At 36.6% G+C, this 20,598-nt stretch overlaps 2 protein-coding genes across 8 annotated transcripts in view; one reads left to right on the plus strand and one right to left on the minus strand.

Annotated features, from left to right (window-relative positions):
- The window catches only part of LOC128191706 (protein Shroom3-like), a 56,275-nt gene extending 41,321 nt beyond the window's left edge, over nt 1–14,954 (plus strand). For all 7 annotated transcript variants that reach the window (XM_052863913.1, XM_052863912.1, XM_052863917.1 and 4 more), the window contains 6 exons: nt 7,246–8,052; nt 10,764–11,951; nt 12,615–12,753; nt 12,921–13,022; nt 13,277–13,450; nt 13,606–14,954. In XM_052863913.1, the coding sequence (XP_052719873.1) occupies nt 7,246–8,052; nt 10,764–11,951; nt 12,615–12,753; nt 12,921–13,022; nt 13,277–13,450; nt 13,606–13,866 (2,671 nt within the window). In that variant the 3' untranslated portion in view covers nt 13,867–14,954. The remainder of the gene's footprint in view (nt 1–7,245; nt 8,053–10,763; nt 11,952–12,614; nt 12,754–12,920; nt 13,023–13,276; nt 13,451–13,605) is intronic.
- A 389-nt stretch (nt 14,955–15,343) lies between these two features.
- Nucleotides 15,344–20,451, minus strand: LOC128155373 (lipoyl synthase, mitochondrial-like). The gene is made up of 10 exons (XM_052817056.1): nt 20,369–20,451; nt 19,187–19,335; nt 18,104–18,197; nt 17,880–17,957; nt 17,545–17,701; nt 17,299–17,356; nt 16,652–16,780; nt 16,234–16,379; nt 15,789–15,971; nt 15,344–15,613 (listed from the first exon to the last, which is right to left on the minus strand). Exons 1-10 carry the CDS (start codon nt 20,420–20,422, stop codon nt 15,540–15,542), a joined length of 1,122 nt encoding a protein of 373 aa, XP_052673016.1. The 5' UTR covers nt 20,423–20,451; the 3' UTR covers nt 15,344–15,539.
- Between the last annotated feature and the right edge of the window lie 147 nt (nt 20,452–20,598).

The following is a 20,598-nucleotide window of genomic DNA, read 5'->3' on the forward strand; positions in this document are numbered from 1 at the left end:
GGGACAGGATGGTCTTGCAGTACGTCGGCCTGACATTGATCAGCCTTTCATCACTCCCGTGTTTGTTTACCGAGTTGTTGTGACCTGTGTGTTTGTCAACATAACAGTTCAAATTCAAGGGCTTCACATAGCCATGACATAACTCTCACACATAGGGATTATTAAACACTTGACCCCCCTGTGTCTGCCTTACCTGACCATACCGCTTATTTCTGGGGTTTTTATGAAAATAAATTTTTTAGAATCTGCAGGTTATCACGTAATATAGTACTGTTTTTCCTCAAGGTTTATCTGGTTAAGAAATCTGTGAACATCGTGATTTCTTGTTTTCCATGCTCGTACCTGTAGCAGCTGACCCATTTCAACAACACAAGGGATCGTATGTCATAGCTAAATATTCTGAAGTGTCTACTGGACAGTTTCATGAGGCTCTGATGAGGTGAAAGCAAGGGGACCAAACAAGCATATATATTTTTTTCTGACTTGAGATAAATTAATGTACAAAAAGAGTTTGGCTTGATTTTTGTACCTAATAGGCTTCTCTTGTAAATTCCTTGTATTTTTTAATACTAATAAATGTGTCACTGAAATGAACCTACAGTGTAACCAGGTAATTAGATTAAATAGGACAGCAATGGACACTGCATGCATTTGATAAAAGAGTTCAATTCATCAGTGTAACATGTTAGGATATTAAACTATGTAATTATCTGCACTTTTGAAAAAATATTTACTTAATTTATGTGTGATTTGATATTGCAATAAAATCTATGAATCAAGGAGTTAAAAGTATATTTCAAAAGAAAATAAAACCCAAAAATATTTACTTTCATGCATTAAATAGATAATGAAGCAATATTGCACAAAATATATAGACAGACTGGTTTCTGCCTCCAAATGATTAGAGATAAATGAGCAAACGGGGATTAGGTATTCGTGAGGTATATGGCATTACCTATATCAATCCTATACCAATTATCACCTGCTTGCACCATTTAATTTCCAGCCACTTTGGGTGCCATTAATTACATTGGACAAATTAAAAGACCATCTGCCTGTCTGTGGGTAGCCCCTGTTCTGAGCCTGGTTTCTCAAACAGAGGCCACTGATTGGTCATGCATGAGGGACTCTTTCCTGTTCAGCAGTAAAATCCATTCAGAACACCTTTGTATTTGTCATTAACTTTGTAATAACATACACAACTGTCAGACCTTATCTCTCTTGAGGGATAAGTATAGAGGTTGAGATGGGTGAGCTTCTGTTTTAATCTGAAGTTGTTTTCTGGGGGGAAAAATGTGCCATGGAGTATCCCGTCTACCTGTATGGGGGAGACCCAGGGAATCTGGACACGGTTGTGCCTCGCCCTAGAGTCTGGAGGTAAGTTGTACAGAAAGTTTACCTGTGTACACAGGTGAGTTTTTGATGACCTCATTTTCACATTTTTGTATCTGTTTGAATACACAGAATGAATAACGATATCCAATAGTGTGATATTTTGATATGTGGAAACCTAATCTGTCTATGATTCAGAAAATCCATTGAAAAACCTTTTAAAAATGGGGACACATTTCTATTAACTTTTTGTGCTGATTTTGTACAGAGTTTTTTAAGGGTCAGAGCCATGCATCAAATGCTTATCTTCTGTGTGTCAGTAAATGTCAGGAATTTTGACCTTGTACAGTGCATCCATGAAAATTACAATAACATGAAGCAAACACAAGATCAGATTTAAAGGGGGGCCACGTAAATATTTGTGCTGAAGGAGATGGACTCTCAGATCCATTTCTTAGTATACATTCTGCTGACTCACTTGTTTGGAGAGCTGTTCATCTGAGGTCATGTTCATCTCCAGATCTTGAGCTCTTGACCACAAAAACCACACAGAATGACAGCTCACAGGCGGGTGGGAGAATGGCCCCGGCCAATCTCAAAGAGTGAATGTTCATTCTGAGATTGTGGAGTCTTTTTTTCTCATCAGAATGATGTAAACAAAGGTGATGAGACTTAAACCAATCCCTAACTTACTATACTCTAGCTGACAGTTATATCTTCCAGATATCATCTTATTTTAAACAGAAGAAATATTATTCTGGTCATGTATGTCATATCTCATCCGGTATTAATTAAACTGCAGGGTTGAATGAAATTTGGTGAAACTTTGCGCACATCCCTTAAAATATGGATGGGCATTATCATCATTTCAAGTACAATTTACGTTTCATTTCTTGGGAGAATAACCTATGAATACTGGCAAATGAAATCTGCTTCTCTTCTCTTTGTGGTTATCCACCTCTTAGCCGGAGTAATAGGGTCAGTGTGTTATGAAGTCATCACATCGCTTCATTTGCTGTAAATTCTTCACTTTATTAGCTAGAGTGTTGCTCTGGGTCCCTTTTCTCTACAAGATTGTTGAACCCCAATAAATCCGTTAAAAGTCAATGACACACAAAAGGGAAGGAGGGAGAAAGAAATGAGGACCAACAACATATATCATTGCTACATACCAGCAGATAGATTTATTAGGCAAATTATTTACAGTCAGCTGTTAAGTTTTAATCATTGTCCAATAAGATACATGTAAATCTAAACAATGTTACTTCTCAAAAATGTTTTTCTTTGTGTGTTGCGTGATTGTATAACATGGTATCATTAAAATCTGTCAAAAGTCCCTTTGGGAACTCCTTGTTACATGACATAATTATACAATTAGGTTAATGAATTATATACTTTTAAAAGCCTGAAATGTAATAGTTACTTTTCACCCTTGTTCTTTCACCACTCTTTCTTCTATAATTTCTTAAGAAGTTGTATAGAGTTCTGAGGTGTTATGCTCAGGAATTTTTAGAACTTCTATGAATAAGTTGACTGCTGGGATCAGGGATAATCTCTTTGGCTTGGGTCAGAGTCATTGTAAGTGGACAAAGTTAATGGATTATGATGTCATAACTGGCAATCCTGTATGCATTGTCCATAAGAAGGCATTCAGGACACTAGGGAGATTCATTTCTAAGGGCTTGCACCATCTTATCTCTAGATGGTGGGAAAGATAGCCAAAGAATTCGAAGAATGCCAGAACAGTGCATTCTGAATGGATGGTCACTGGGTCTAATTTAATTAAAAGGAAGTTATTGCTTCTATTCTATTAGGAAAACAAGAAGCAGGCAGTCATGCCTCTTTGCCGGGAGGGTGGTCTGTGGAACATCACCCAGTGTTCTGTGATCGGGACGTTATTGGAAGGTCAAACGAGAGAACCCCTGACCTTGCTGTTTCTACAGGCTTAATTTAATCTGTGTAATTTCTCTGACTTTGTAGTCCATTCAATCACCAATATACGGGAGATCAGTGCTTGGACTCGGCATTCAGGGGGAAGTGACATTCCTCTTTCTCTTTAAGATAGTCCCCGATATATTATACATGTACGGTAGTATTGTGGACTTGAATATAAGCCAGAAACGCTTGTGGATATGCTGCAATCTTGATCCGTAAATGGATTTTTGGAATAGAAATTTAAATTTTTGATGTGAAGACACCAGGCTATCTATGTTTATTTTTGCGTAATTTATTTCATATCAAACAAACAGAGTCCTTTGTGTTAGTGGAATGCAAGCAGCGCCAATAATTCTCCAATTTAACCCCGTTTAAAAGTCATGTCTGCTGAAGGCGACTAAAGAGGAATGAATTGTGTGTCGTACCCGAGGTGGAACTGCGATACTATATAGACCTTTGAGCTGATAATATGGAATGATTCCTTGATCAAACACAGAAAGGGAACAATAGAGGCAGGTGTCCAACAACTTTTGATGAACTTGTCAATATTGACGAACAGAGTCTCACAAACGTTTTTTTTCCTGGGGGCTTTTTTCTTTTACAGTTGACCTGTTGCGATGTCACTGTCCAGTTAGCTAGATATGTAGATCTTGAGTAATCTCATGCAAGTATTTCTGTACGTGTCCCCAACTCGCGCTAGTGAGCGTTTGATGGTCAGGTGGCAGAGTTACATTTTGCGGAGCGTTGTCGCAAATAGATATTGGCTGGAGATCTAATCAGTAGTGTACAAAAAACAGGAATATATTGAAATACGGGGAAAAAAGTTTAAAAAATCAGGTGACAACAGGTTTTAAGATGTGACAGAACAAAAAGATTGATTCACTAGGAGATATATGTAATAGCAAATGGGATTATTCAAGGAGCGCAGATCATACAGTTTTGTACATACCAGGTATGTTAATTTTGTGTATTGTCATTTTCAACCAAGACTCTGTAATTAATGCTAACCGGTAAAGCACTTATTTTTTTTTAGCATTTTTAAAGGAAATATTTTGAGTATATATAGAGTTTTCTCAGAGGCAATAAAGACAGTTATTTAATCTTCTCTTTGGTTCATCTCCAGTGTTGCAGAAAGAAGTTTTTAGAATTATAAGTAGGGTGGCAATAGTACAGAAACCTTATGTTTATCATTAGATCAATAGAGGAAGGAGGGAAAAACAGTTTTCATTGCCCTGGGTCAGCCAATACACACCACAGAACCCTGTGTTTACAATAGCAAACTAAACAAATTCAACAAATATTGGAACAGTCAGAGAGGAAAAGAAAAAGATAATATTGTAGATGTGGAGTATGTTGGCAAGAGCTAGGCCATATCTAGAATAGAGTTCACAGTTGATGGATGTTTTATTATTTGGTCAGAATTGGTAATTGTGTGATGATCGTGTAGAATGGTAACAGCTTATCCTAATACAGCTTCAGGAAATCTTCAGTTTGTATTTGTTGAATTTGCCACATGTGACTGCTTACTTGTGCGTGAACTCGCAATGGGACATCGTAAACCTGATGCTCCCCTCAGCAGCTGTCGCCGCCAGAAGTATGCCAGGAATGCGGTGGATCAATATACCTGTGATACCTGTCGCTAATATCTTATACCTGAGAAAGGTGTCAGTGTTTGTGTAGATAAGTGGACAATATTGAGTTGCAAGTTTGTGAGTGGTGTTGGTCATCGGAGAGGAGTCCTGGTGCGGTGAGACGGGGAGGGAAATCAGAGACCACAAAAACAATGACTGAATCATCACAAGTCATCAGTCGATAGTAGATCAATAATGTACCGATCGATCCAATGTAAAGAAACCAAAATGCTTCCGTTTGGGATTTTGTTGCATGTATAATGACTTACTGATCTAGTTTGAAGTTTATGAGGAAATTTTTTTTGGGAAGTCACTTCTGGATGTAATGACATCAGTCCTATATTATGGAAAAGATAGGTAAACAATGATTGTATTTCAATTCCTTTGTGTTTGGATATTCTTTTTTATTGAAGTCAGGTGTTGCAATGGCTATTTTTAGAATCTCTCATCATTTTCAGTTAGTCTTGATGTTTACAATATTCTATAATAAGAAAATATTCTCTTTAAAAAGTAACATATGTCAGCAGAAAAAAATAACCAGGTACCACGTAATAAACGAAGAAAACATGTTATTTGGGTGGGAGAAAAAAGAAGACAGTTCCGTGTTTTGTCTCTGTAATTTTCTTCTTATTTAAGGACAAGGCATATATATACATGTATTATTATTGCCTAATAAGAAAATAATGAAAAGTCGACATTTCATATTCTTCTGAGGAGGAAAGTGAAGCCTTCTTTCCATTGGTAATAACTGTTTTAGTTATGGTGGGGAGGTACAAAGTAAAATCTAATTAACATAAAAAATTCATCTCACATACCTAATTCCAAGTTTTATGTTGTAAATCAATTTGATGGCGAATGTTCGGAGATTGTTCAAGTGAATCCTTTGTATATGTGGTATTTCAAAACTTCAAGAATGCGATTTGTTAAATGAGTTTTGTACAACTAAGTGTCAAAATAATGTACACAGTCTTTCATTTTGACCCGTTATTAGAGGATTTAATCGTACTTCTCAGGATTTTCATAGACGTTGGCTTCTTGAAGAGGCTTGACCTATCATTTTTCATTCGAGTGTCAACCCATAAACAAGCACTTGTACCCCAGCCTGACAATGGAGATGATATCACTTATCAAATATTTAAGACCGAAGTGGAACAATAGTTTATTGATAGTAATGAGGGGTCATGATATCACACAAGATATTCACAGGTTTTATGGTTCAAGGAACATTTTTTTATAATCCTTAATCCCTGACTTTTTTATTGACTTTATTTGGGGACTTTACACAAACAAAAAATTAGTCACTTATTGGCAGTGTGTCAAGTATGTACTTAACACCCACAAAAGATAGTGGAACAATTAAAGTCCGTGCGGGTGATTGATGGTATTTAGATTTGTCGATTAAGAGATTTTTTTCACTGCCCACAATGTTGTGACGATCAGAGATTCAATTTTAACTTCGTACGTAGATAGTGATGGTGCTTGATTTCCAAGGGAAAAGTGACCAGTGATTTACTTGAACTTAATTAATAGGAGATGACTTTGATACAGTATCAAAAGTAAGCCAATCTTCATACAAATGTTTTTTGTAGCTATTTTTTGTAACCTCCAGTATTTTAATACCACCAGTGTGTATTTTTGTCTAGTATTATTGCCACTTGTTTGTACCTGAGTATTTTGTCCCCCAGCCCCAGACACTCTCAGTTTCAGTGGTTTAGTGTGTTAGTAGCCTGTTCATTTGTGGTTTCTGAGGTGTGATTTTGACTCCCACAATCTTCATAGAGAGAGCCGTTCCTCTTACAAAGTCTCTGACACTAGCCCAATGGACAAGCTAACAGTTCGTGGCCTCGGGGCCCCTTCCACTACTGTACTATGGTGTGAAGTAACATGTCATCTTTGATGGTATTGGTGTGGACATTAAATTGATACACAACTGGCCGGTCGATGAGCTAGTAGAACGTGCTTTACGCACAGGTATGGCTGGACAGTCAGCTGAGAGTATGTCGTCAGCAGACGAAGGAAGACTGGATCGACAGCCCCAGGAAATGCCTGCTTGACGTGTACAACTTGTTATTGTGCAAAAAACCATGAAAAATGTATCCCTTTCCAAGTACTGCTTTCCCCTGGCTTAAATGTTTTGTTAAGTGTGCTTAAGTGTCCGATCCCTTGTTTTAGCCTCCCATTTCTTGTGTACAGATGTTAAATGATTGTCATGCAACCACCAGCAGCCATTATTTAAATGTTTACCATTTATAGGTAAAAGGAATGATTTTTTGCAGTTATCAGTGTGATAAATGAAAATTTCATGTGATTTATGTGAAACTTATTGAATTATCTTTCTTACTTGTAGTTCTGGTGGAATTTCAAAGAATTCCTTATACCAAAATGTTGGGTATCGTCCCCCTCCCCCACCGCCTCAGGGTGGGGATGAGGAAAAACCACCCGCCTTACCTCCCAGGAATTACAGGAGGTTCTCTGCGAGCCAGTCGGATTCCTCCCTACCTCACAGGCCTTTAATTCCACAACCACTGAACAAGGAGAGGCCTTCTCTTGGTTATGACGGACATTCCAGCGAGTCGAGAGGAAGGTGGGATGACGACAATTACGCGGAACAGCTTCGTAAACAGTCCAGACGTCTTTCAGAACAGCAACATATGCCCCAGCCAATGACTTACAAAACCACGAAGACATCCATTCAGTTTACACAGTCTTACAAACAGCAGCATGTGGAGGCCTTAGAGGCCACTTCACCTAATGGCTCCACCTCTTCGTCGGAACAATTCTTCTCCTCTCGTCGATTGTCTGCCGGTCAGCAACCTCCATCACCAAACAGTGCCCCCAGTGTTCCTCCACTGCCTTCATCAAAATACATGCCATCTCCATCCAGTCCTCAGATCTCACCCAAAGGAGAGAGTCTGTCCCGACCCCAGCATTATCCGGATCCAAAGTCGTACAATTCTCCAGAGTCTAAAGCGGATAAGCCTCGTGTGGATATACCACCTGTTACTCAAGGTTGGCATAGTCGGCCCTCGCCCAGCAGCCCAGATCCCCCTCCCCCACCCACCCCTCAGAAAGAACTGACTGCTGATGTAGATCTGCCTCCACCCCCACCTGAACTGATGGAAAACTCCCCGGAACACAAAGATGATAGAAACAGGTGAGCTTTTTATTTTTATTTTTAGAGTCATTTTAAAGGAGTTGCAAGTCACTGCATGGGTATTACTCATATGTTGAAAGGTCAAGTATAATTCTCTTACAAATCTGTAGTGCAATTATGATACTTTTAAACAAATTTTTAGAATTATCATGAATTGCATGGTTTGATATGAAGAGCAAAATTCATCATTGTATGTTGTGTGAATTAGTGTGACAGAGTGCATAAGTGGGATATTAATGATTGAAGTGCTGTATCAATTGTACATCACATTGATTATGTTCAAGAGATTGTCTGTTTGTTCACAATGCCTTGTTTTTAATGATGTTTACATGAAAGAAATTCTAGTGAATTGTTGCATACCCCCTCTCCTGTTATCTGCATCTTTGTATAAAAAATTAAAAGCTTTCTGGAGAATTAGTGAGAGCAGGACCATATGTCTATTGCTCTTCCCTGGTAGGACGTTTTTGTGTTTTAAGAAATTGTCTTCTGATGATGTTTATCCGTTGTAATGCCTGGGATTATACTTGGAATCTTTCTTTCATTACGAGTTTTGGTTCCCAAAAGCTTACAAGTTCTGACTCCAAATTACTCAAGAGCAGCAGCTGTTTATAAAAGTAGAGCCATTTATAAGATGTTTCCCATGTGTCTTGGTTAGGAGTGGGGAATTGATTACTTTGCCTAAATGTAGCAAGTCTTTCCTCTTAATAACAGAGTGAAAGTGAGATGGCAAAAGTAGATAGACTGATAGGGAGAAGCGAGCTTTGGCTCGCTGTCTGTGAGTACAGGGTTACTAGGTCAAAAACATCTAATTCTTGTCCTGTTATATCTGTATTGCTACTCTGGACATATCATGCAAGGTGGATAGAGGTCTTGTAATAATGTTTATACCACAGGAGTAGTAGTCGATAAATTTGACAGACTTTCTGCATTCAACACAGCTGCTCTTGTTTTGTGTTTTGGCATGAATGGGGGGTTTTTAAGGCCCTGATACAGGACAGGTGTAGTGGCTACATGGAGTGAAAAGACGAGGGTAGAACAAAACAGAACAGTCTTTGGCACTGTAATGTAGACACTTGTAATTATGATCCCATGTGAGGCTTCACCCAGTCGACATCACTGAAGATATTCAAACTGGTAATGTAAGGACCAGGGAGGTGGGGCTAATTACCTTATAATCGAGAGACGGAGTGCTCCTATATGTTCATAAAACTAATTGTTGGGATTAAATACTGTTACACCGTTACACACATGTTCCTGAGGGCAGCCAACCATCCTGTGTGGAAATTAACAAGTCAACTTCTTAGTGTTATCTTGCAGTCTATATGATTCATTCCAAAACTTGCATTAAGCTATTGAATCAAATTTTGTGTGCTATAGCTAGCCATCTGCACTACTGGAGAAGGAGATATATATTCATAGACTTTCAACAGTTTGAGATTGCATGAAAGAAAAGTGTTTTTAGACTTTGAAGATCATTGAGCATTAATCAGAGGATGTTAGGTCAATTTATCTCTGTTGAAGTGTTGGATCATTAATTTCTCGTTTTTTAGGGAGTTACTTCAAGCACAAGGTCTATTGAAGTTTATGCATTATGGACAACTTATACAGGACTTGTTGCCCTTTTTATTGTGTTTTATTCGGTTAGGAGAAGGAATTTTGTCTTATAATGAAAGTATTGTAAAAAGTGAATTTGGACTACAACTGCTACATTAAAGTCCAGGAAATGTCCACCAAAACGGTGTTAATGTGACTGAAATTATTGGCTGTGGTGGAATTTGTTTCCATGGGAGAATTTTATGGGCTGTTTATGGACTTTATCACTGAATCATTACCAGTTCTCCCCCTGGGTTACAGTGGTATGTATGTTGATGCGAAGGTTACAGGTCAAAAGTTCCTCTGCCCCTCGGAAGCAGTGAAAAAGATGGTTGACTAACAAACTGTTTGGGCCGTATTTTGTGATTTTTGACTTGAAGGAAAGATGCAGCTTGGAATTCAGAAATCTTTTGGATTATTAGGGAGATTAAGGGATTTGTGAAGCTCGGTACATGCAGCCAGTGAAAATTGGGCTTGTAAATGACAGTGAAGGCTGAGCGATTATGCTCGGCCATTTGATAGATCCCTGTGTACTATTTGTTGTTATAGTTTGAGAGATAGGTAAAATCCCTGTGATGTACAGTTATCAGCGGTGGGGATTCAAGTAAGTGCAGCCAATCATTATCACAATTTTATAATGCATGGAGAGGGAAAGTTATTAAAAGTGCTTTTGATAAGTTTTCTTGTTGATATCTTTCAATTGCTTTTTTTATTGACTTTGTGCATTTTAATGTAAGCTGAAGTGAAGAGTTTGATACAGGATACTTGTCTCATTTCAAATTTTTAAATTCAATGATACAACATGCACGATTCAGTCATTATTATTGCAGTAAACTATTCATACATGCCATGGATTGCAAGTGAATCAAGAGGGTAATGCACATAACTGTCACATTTAATCCATGCAATTGCACTAAATCAGACAGTAATCTGCTATTTCTAGCAATTGACTGAATGTCATTTGTTTACTGTTGTAGTGATGGATGATGGGAAATAACATTCACATTACTGATTCATAACAACCTGAGATTATATCCTACAAACAAGGACATTATTAAATACTTGCATATCATGGGTGAAGAAGAAAAGTTACCCAGACATGTCAATTTCTTTTTCAGATATGCAGAGGATTCTTACGGATCATACAAAAATCGCACGGATCGCCAACCGGGAGTCTACAAGCGATCAGCCTCCTCGGGGGATGCCCTAAAACTTCTACATGAAAACAACAACTATAAACAACAGGGGGACATACAGAAGCCTCTCAGAAAGAGGCTACAGCCTGGATGGAAGAGCGAGACGACAGTCAATCATGAGGACCAGATACAGGAACAGCCGGAGACTAAAGATCCTGTCCGCTCGGATCGACCCCCACCACCCCGGCCTTTACTCTCCACACAGAGTGCTAGTCACCTTTTGGCACCTAAGCCCTACACAGCACCAGAGTCCAGCAGGAGTAACAGTTTTTCTGTGTCTTCCACGGACCAGGACTCCGTTATAACAGCTCCACTAGCTGAGAGACGGTCAGTGCAGGACAGAATCTCTTCAATTGAAAGGAAGCAAAGTCTCTCCCGGGAGAGACCTGAAGTCAGGCAAACAACTCCACAAGGTGGCCAGTATTTCAGTAAGAAATCGTACGAAAACTTTTCCAAGTCCTTCTCGGCAACTCCTCCAAGGAGGACGTATGAAACGGACAAATTCAGTGCAAGTGTAAGTGAAACTTCTTTGGGACAAAGACAAAATTCCAAATTTCAAGATCCTACTACCACTCCAAACAGGAGAACCTACTCTCCGGAGCAGATAGCTTCCAATGACAGAAGCAATGAGAGCCCACCCCCAGTGGACAGAAGTCCTGGGAGTGGTTACCCAGGGGGCCGTAATATCAGAAACAGTGAATCTAATGGGCAGAGTGCATTTGACTCCAATTCAAAAATGTCTTTCAGTGATTCGAAAAGGCAATCTCCAAGCAAGCCTATCTCCACAAACTCTTCTAGTCCTTCAGAAAAGAACACTGTCAGTGACTTGGTACAGCACAGCCGGCAGCGATCCCAAGAAGAACTGGAGTGCGATGCCAAAGTTCAGGAATTTGCCAAAATTTATGAGAAAAAGGACCCGAAACTGTCCAGTATGTTAAAGAGTGATGGCGGGAGAATGCAATACATGGATGGCTTGTTCCATACCGAGATTGATCAAGACATACTAGTGAGGCGTTCTCCGAAAACTTCCCCCAAATCATCCAGTGTCGGCAATGATCAAGAGGCCCTCCAATCTGTCACTCCAAAGAAGGATGGAGTACCAGAGGAAGCGTAAGTACAAACATTTGTGTGGAACATCATTGATGAATGAGCCTTGTATGTTTAAAATTTTGGCATAGGGAAATAAGTTATGTCCTAGTTTCCAGATATTTATATTATCTAAAATTACAACCAAAAGAACCCTATATTCTCTAAATCATTTGGATAGAATCAAATTGATTTGTCAGCTGAGTTGTAAAGTTTTATTATTTATTGACAGTATAGGTAATTATTTATATTCTGTCAACAGTCTCTTAGGAATCTAGTTTCCTGGTCACGCTTGGCGCTGATTAATTGTGTGACGTTGGTCTTGAAAATAAACATACTAATCTGGGATGATGTCCACTGAATGGATTTTTATATTATTAGCTCTTCGTGAAATCCCTGATGACTTTGAAGTGTAGGATATTATGTTGTAATAACATTGTAAAAACCAGGATAATTGGTCTGCTCAGTTTGTTGGCGGAGATAATCCTTCTTGTACAAGCATCGAGGTTTAAATAGTCGCCTTATTTGTGGTCAGAATCAGGTCCTTGTTATGGTCAAGTAGAAACAGTCATGGACGCAGCTCAGTCTAGGTACCAAAGATGTGAACTAGGTCATTACTAAGGTGATGATAAGCAGGTATGAATGAATGACATCATCTCTCATCTTTCTGAATCATGGTTTTTTCAGGGAGAAGTCACCTCTACCATCGAACTACTGGGTGTCCCCTTCCAAGGCCCTGATAGAGATGAACATACGACAGAGCGAGGGAATCGGCAAAGACATGACCAAGGATATCGACGACTCAGACAAATTAATCAAAACGAAGGTTCGTGGGGATTTTTTTCCTTGTTTTGCCTCTACTATCTTCTAGCTTTGTTTCTGTCAGTCTGAATAATTTCCTCAAGAAGGCTGCATATACAGTTGAAAGTAATATTTATTACTGTTTAATGTTTTGGATGTGATATAGTGAACAAATATGCATTGTGATTCCAGGAAGAACTGGTTGATAGTATACAAAAGAAAATGGACAAGTTGAAAGAAGAGAAGAAAGAGCTGACAAAAGAACTGGAGGAGACCGAGACACTGGGAAAAGAGGTACAGAAAAGGAGTTCTATATGCTATTTGCTCTGTTCTAAAAATGACAAGAAAGAAATCAAGTCTTAGCTAGCATACAAAATTTATTGACAAAGATGGAGTAAACATCCACAGTAGTTTGATGATGGCATTTTAATAAAAATGAACAATTGCAGAAAAATAGAACTTATTTTTTCTTTTAATGAATATTTTTGAGAAGTTTTCCTGAATTATTTCTTAATTTGATTTACATGAAGAATTTTTTTCACTAACAGGTACAAAAAGCAGTTGAAAGAAAGTGCAAGAAACAGCATGAAAAGGACAAGTTTAAGACCTACATTGGTGACATGGAGAAGATCATACTTCTTCTACTGAAGGTCTCGGGCTTATTGGCGCGAGCAGAGAATGCCCTTCAAAGCCTTCCAGAGGACAGTAATGAACGACTCAAAGTAAGGGAAACAACTTTTACTTTCTCTGTTCATGAATATTAACAATGTAATTTGCAAATTATAGAGAAAGAAGTTCATAAAAAATTATTTTACTTTCTCTATTCATGAACATTAACATTGGAAATTAGAAATGTAAATTTTATTTTTTCTTGCAGAAAATGGCTGCTGATAAGCGAGATAGAGCAAAGCAACAGCATGAAGATGCCAAGGTGTTGAAGGAAGACATAGAAAAGCGTAGTGGGCAGATCGAGGTGTTCTTGCAGGAAGCATTGAGTGAGGAAGAGTTTGCTGATTACAAATATTACGTGAAAATGAAATCGAAACTGACCATTGAGAAACAGGAGCTTGAGGATAAGATATCGCTCGGAGAAGAACAGATATCTGCTCTCAAGCTGAGCATTCCTGAGAAACACTGATGGAGCATTGGTTCCCCTTTGTGACAAAGTGCTATACAATGTGATATTAACTAGCAGTACTAACAGTATTTACTGCCGAATCAAAATTGTGATTTTGCTAATGGCCGATTCCAGACTTTCGATACGACAACAATGGGCGCAATTGGAATCTCCTAAAAGCATTGCCGGCCAATAATGTGTACAATGTCTAAATACGAAATTCATATATCTACTTATTTATATGAATGATACCAAACCTATGGGCATGATCTCGAAACGAGTTTTTCCGCGGTCAAGGAAAGACATGCGTCATTAAATGGACGGCAGTAATAGTAGATCAACTGCATGTTTTGATCAAAGGTAGTCATTAGTGTCATGAACTATACATGTATACTGGCGGAAGCTTTCATTGATATTGTAAACTTAACCTCTCCACACGGCCATAATAGGTACTGCAAATGTTGTTAAGTTGGTGCTGTTGGGTGAAGCTCAAACTTTGTTGTACAAGTTGTACAGACATTACACGGTGTAGTTATCAGGATTTGTGATTTATAGACAAGTCTATTTACGTGAAACTGTTTAGAAGTTTTGAGATATGTCTGTACGTGAATGAGAAATTAATCATGTGACATTTGAACTGTGTGTGCGAGTATGTATGTCTGAGAGTATGCTATTTATTTCATTTTTTAGTGGATCACACATATAAATATTTAAACCTGTTTTTTAACTCATTCATAGTACTCAAGTACAGCTTTCATTATATGAGCTACATTGTATATTGGTAGATTATAACAAGCGAAGAAAAAATAACATCCAAACCACATAATGATCATATCAACTGAAATCATTCCAGGGGAGACTAGTAGGTCATTCCATAGCGTTATAAAAAAATTAAAAACGAATACGCAAACCACAGAAAACAATATTTTGATACTACATGTAGCAGTTTTTTAATGCATACTGAGTCGTGAGGGTTAAGTGTGTGCTGATGACACAATATTTTGTTATATAAATACAAGTATTATATATTTTATGATGAATGCAATTTACATCAATACATGCCGTTGAAATATGTTTCCATAGAAATAAAATGGTGTGTGAAAAGAAAATTTTGTCCTCTTTTGTTTTGACCATTGCAAAAACGAAAATGTGGGACACCAAATGTAAAAGCATTTACAAGTAGGAAATTAAATGTTGGATTGGATTATATTTATTCTGAGAGCTCAAGTGCCTTCATATACTTGTTCAGTTGTACTAGAAATGAAATAAAAGAATATGTATTTCTGTTTCCTTAAAACCAACTTTAAAAATCAACAGGAAATATTCAATCATCACCCCTTGAAACCACTTATATGATACTCAGAAATGATTTTAAAAATATCAGTGTATCTGTTAATATTTTATACCTAAATTAAAAGAAATCATTTTGTTTAACTGTCATACAGCATTGGAACTGCACCCATGCGAAATATTTTTGTCATTAAAAAAATAAACAACATATTTTAATATAGATATTTTATTCACACATAATAACAGAGATTCATTTAATAACTTATAATCAACATATGAGGTCAGATCTAAGACCTTAAATAATCAGTTTGATGCTGGTAAAATTTAACAAAATGCCACAGTAAGAGTTACTTCCCTGAAGGAAAAAAGAAAACAGTAGATGTAAAATAAAGAATGACACAGTTCTAAGTCGCGACATCAGCAGCTAGGGAAGCATCTTTCCTTCGAGATTTAAGCAGATTTTTCAGGTAAAATTCTCCTGTAATTGTTAGAAAAGATTACATGTAGTTTAACCTGACAAAACTCATTCCTCACATAGACTAAAATGATAATTAAAAATGCATTCATAGACACTTTGAGCCGATATTTTTTTTTCTGGATTCTGACTTGATCTCTTAACAAGTGAAGTTTATGAAGCAATGAACTATACAGACCTGCTTTATAAGAGGACCTGACAAGGGGCCCACTGGCGGTGTATGCAAAGCCCAGTTTGTTGCCCACTTCCTCCCAGTGTTTGAACTTGTCTGGGTGGACATACTCCTTGACCTTCAGGTGACGTTTGGTGGGCTGCATGTACTGACCCAAGGTCACACAATCCACATCTATTCTCCTTAAATCTATTGAGGAAAAATAACAGGCTTATATAAAAAGTAATGAAGTTGAATTATTATGTATGGCATGTTCTTTTTTTCTTCAAAAAACAGATTTATCTTCAAAACCGAAACTACAAACTACATATACCAGAATTCATGAACTTTGAATAAGGTAACACGAAATCTAATGCTGCGGATTTGAATAAAAAAGGTAAAAATAGTAATAAGTTTTTTAAAATTATTTTTTTAACATACCGGTAAAGCAAGCTCTAACACAATCTTTTACCTTCCATGACCCTCATGACTTGGTCATCTGATTCCCCAAGACCCAGCATGATGGATGTCTTGGTTACAAGATCTGGGGTGTGTGATTTTACAAACTTCAATACCTCAAGGGATTGTTGGTAATTTGCTCTGGGGTCTCGAACCAACCTATAATCCAACATATTCAGAAAATATTCAACACGGAAAAGAGTACATGTACTTGAGCAAAGATCAATCCAATCAACAATTTTATACCAATATATGTACAAGTATTTAATTTGTCAAAGACACTGTAATGCCTACAGAAAAGCATTAAATTTACAGAGTAGAATATTATTCATAATGTTTTCTAGTCTGCATAAATTAAAATAGATTTTCACAGACTATAATGATATTATAATTTCCTTTATCTTATAAACGTCCTACAAATAAATCCTTACCACTGTAGATCCTCAACTGTCTCCACATTGTGGGCGTACACATCTAACCCCGACTCTGCGACTGTAGCCACACAATCCATGTTACCACGGAAGTCTGGGGTCAGGCATTCCACCAGCATCTCTGATTTACTTTAAGTAGAGGACACTTCATTATAAACAAGTTCATGGAGAATCAACAAAAAATATATCTTACAGACACCTTTTAAAATATAACCAAGAGTTGATTATGTACAGTCAAGTATGAAAAAAAAAAACTCCAGATAAGAAATTATGCTTGAAGTAAGCACATGTTAAGTATCCCAGATTTTGGTTTATTTTTTAATTTCAGTTTCTGCAATACAAATGTAATTGAATGATATGGGTTAAAAAATCCTTAGTAAAGCTGTTATGAGAGTTCAATATAGAAATTCCATTTAAGGACTAGATTCATGGTCTAGGATGACTTTTTTGCTTATCCTAAAGATTCTAATAACTGTTTGCAAATTAGAATTTTCTTATCTATCACTTGAAAGTATAAGAAAAGTACATTGCAAAAATATCCCTTCAAACCTTGGTTTTACAGAGTTGAAAGTGATTTAGTGAAAAAAAGTCAGTCTGTAGATTTTCATTGCATAATTTATAAGATTTTTTTTTTAAAGTGCATGTACCTTTTTTTAATTTCTCGCACTGTTTCTGCAAAATGGGCAGCTCCCCCATCAGGAAGGTCTGTATCATTAAAATTTAAAAAAAACTTAACTCATTTATAATGACAACCTCAACAACACAATTCAAGAAAATAGAAACATATGGGTAAGTTTTAGGCTATCACAAAAACCATTCAAACTTAGATTATACGGATGTTCATGCATGTACTCACTTTCAAGAATATTAATTAATGCATAACCTTCACCTACCATCTCTGTCCACAGAAGTCAGAACCACATAATCTAGTCCCCATGAGGCGATGGCTTTGGCTGTGTTAACTGGTTCCAGGGGATCTGGAGGAGGGGGGTTTCTGGCTGTTTTCACCGAACAAAACCTGCAGCCCCGTGTACATGTGTCCCCTAAAACCTGTTGAAAAATATACCACTAACTGCAATTACCATAGCTATAAAAGAAAACAATATATGACAGCTAGCACATTTCAAATCATGAATCTGGAACTCCTATATTTTTTATAACTGTGTTTTATCTTTATGTTAAATTGTTTAACATTATCTGATACTCTACCAATTCATTAAATCCTCACCATTATGGTTGCAGTTGCTGTGCCTTTCGCCCCTCCCCAGCACTCCCCTATGTTTGGACATTTCGCCTCCTCGCAGACCTATATTAAATCATTTATTATATACATACTGTAGAAGTACATGTATAAAAAAAAACCCACCAATTTACACAAGCTCCAGCATTAACAATCAAACATATTTACAGTTTAAATTCATTATCATTGTTATAACTTTAAAAAACTCTTACTGTGTGAAGCTTCAGATCTCTTAAATTTTCCTTGAGTCTGTGGTAATCTTTTCCCATGGCGATGTCTGTTTTTAGCCATTGTGGAAGTCTTAATCTGTGAAACAACAAAAACATGCACATTAAGATAACATTTCTCAGTCCATACTTGACTTGCAATATATTTCTATAAAATTGTTTACTGGGTATTTTCCTATAATAAATGTACGGTACTAACTCAGTTTATTTTCTTTCCCAAATATATCCCCTTACAGCGTAGTGTAATGGGTTAGAGCGTTAGCTATGAATCTGTAAGTCATGAGTTTGAATCCCGCTGGGGATTTTATAAATTTTACCTTTCGCAAAATTTTTAAAACATATTTTGGGGGCAAATATTATAAAATTTTAAATCAGTGAAAGTATCTTAAATATAATGTACTTTTATCCACAGTAATATCAACAGGTGTCCCATACCACCTACATACCACTTTAATATGTACTTTTGAAAAATAATAATTAAATCAATCTTTTCGATCTCAAAAGAGAGTTTATTGGTAAGGTATCTAGCACTAAATATTTAGCTGCAGAGGCACACTAAATAACATGTTTTACAGATGTTCCATCAATTATTCATATCTATCCCTGACAAAGAGCATAATATATAATGGCTTTAAAGCAATGATACAAAAATATTTCATACAAATAAAAATAGAAATAAATATTTGCACTTAATGCTTTTTTTTATATAATCAGTCCTATAAAACGCCAGGCTGTGCAGACAAATTATTTTACTGCGCTATCGTACGGTATTTAATTTGTCCACGACCTGGTGTGTTATAGGACCAATGATATCCAAAAATAAACATTCAATGCCCAAGTATTCTCCCTTTTTTATATTCACCTATTTCCACCTTGTTGTCTGTGGGCGAATTTAAGACAGGCAAATTCAAATGTCTCAAATTATCTCACTTTTAACACAGCTTTCTCTGCCCTTGACGAATTCCAGACAGCGCAAAACTGTTTGCAAGAATAGGAGAGCAAAAAAACAAGAGGTGGATATAACCCTATCACAGTATTTCTGGTTTATTGGTAGGAATTAAGCTTTACCTTTCTCCTTTCTTTCTTTTAATGTTTTCTGCATTGACCTGTGGATCGTCATGTATGAAATCACCAAGTTCTGGGCCATTGGCTATTTTCTCCTTCTTATCGTCTGACAAGGTTGCATAGAATTTGTTAACTGATATACTGTCTGAAATCTGTGAAAATAAAAGCACACAATATATTTTCCTATGCTGAAATTTCTATAAAAGTTGTGGTAGAGTCATATCTATGGCATTCCTATTAGCTCTGGCTAGTGAGCTTTTTGTTTTGTTCAATTGATAGAACACTATCAAACACCAGTACTCTTTGTTGGTGCCTAAAACAAACACTTATGTTTTCTCTGTTTTAGGAGTCTTCCAAGACTGATGAAAGGGTCAGTCCAAATATCAAGCCATACCAAATCTCTACTTAAATTAAGGACCAGTTCTTGCCATTGCATTGAAACATCAGAACAAAACAAGCAAATCAAGTGGCGAGGAGAATCGATACTTGGCAAGAATTGGTATTTGGCCTGTAAGACCTCACAATTTTGTTAAGGTGGTATTGGACAACTGTCGATATTAACGTGGATAAAAGTTCTTTATAATCAAATAATTTCACTGGTTTAGAAATTTCAAATTTAACAATATTAGTACAAAAATTTTTGGGGAAATAAAAAATACAAAATTCCCATTGGGATTTGACTCACGATTGACTTACAGATTAGTAGTTTACTCTCTATCCCATTGTGCTATGCTGTTAGGTAACAATTTTTGGAAGAAAAAACAGTTATATAATTATAATTAATTTTATTGTTTATTTCAATGTTAGGAAGTACGTCACAATACAGAAGTTTCCCATACCACATAAAATCTGACAGCAACCTCAAAATATAAAACAAGAAAAGATTGATTGCATCAGCGAAATAAAAATAATACCTCTGACAGAGTTTTACAAAGAATTAACAAAATCAGATATTGAAAATGAAAGTAAACCTATCTTTAGTCCGACGCTGTTGTGTAACTTTGTGGGACTTATAGGTTATAAAAGAGGATTTATATGCGAATTGAGAGGAAATTCGAGTTTAATCCATGTTACCCATTTATTCTGTAATTTACAGAATAAATATATTTTTGTGGGAAATCCTACCCATTATTTGGTAGCAATAAGCATCTTCTTAAAAATATTGTTGTGTTTGTTTACGTCTACCTTAGATATTGCCAAGAAACGATGAAAAAGTTGTTTTCTTTTCACAGCTGACATTTTGCAGATGACAGGTGCGAGACAACTTAAACAAATAATATTCGTAAATATCTAAACGTGAAATATTACAATGCCATCTGCATATAAGCAAGCTTGAAGTTGACCTTTATTTAAATTCTTTTAGTTAATAATATTCATTTTAATTTTAAATTTTCGTAAATTAAGAAAAACATATT

Source organism: Crassostrea angulata, chromosome 7 (assembly GCF_025612915.1).
Source record: "Crassostrea angulata isolate pt1a10 chromosome 7, ASM2561291v2, whole genome shotgun sequence".
Classification (NCBI taxonomy): domain Eukaryota; kingdom Metazoa; phylum Mollusca; class Bivalvia; order Ostreida; family Ostreidae; genus Magallana; species Magallana angulata.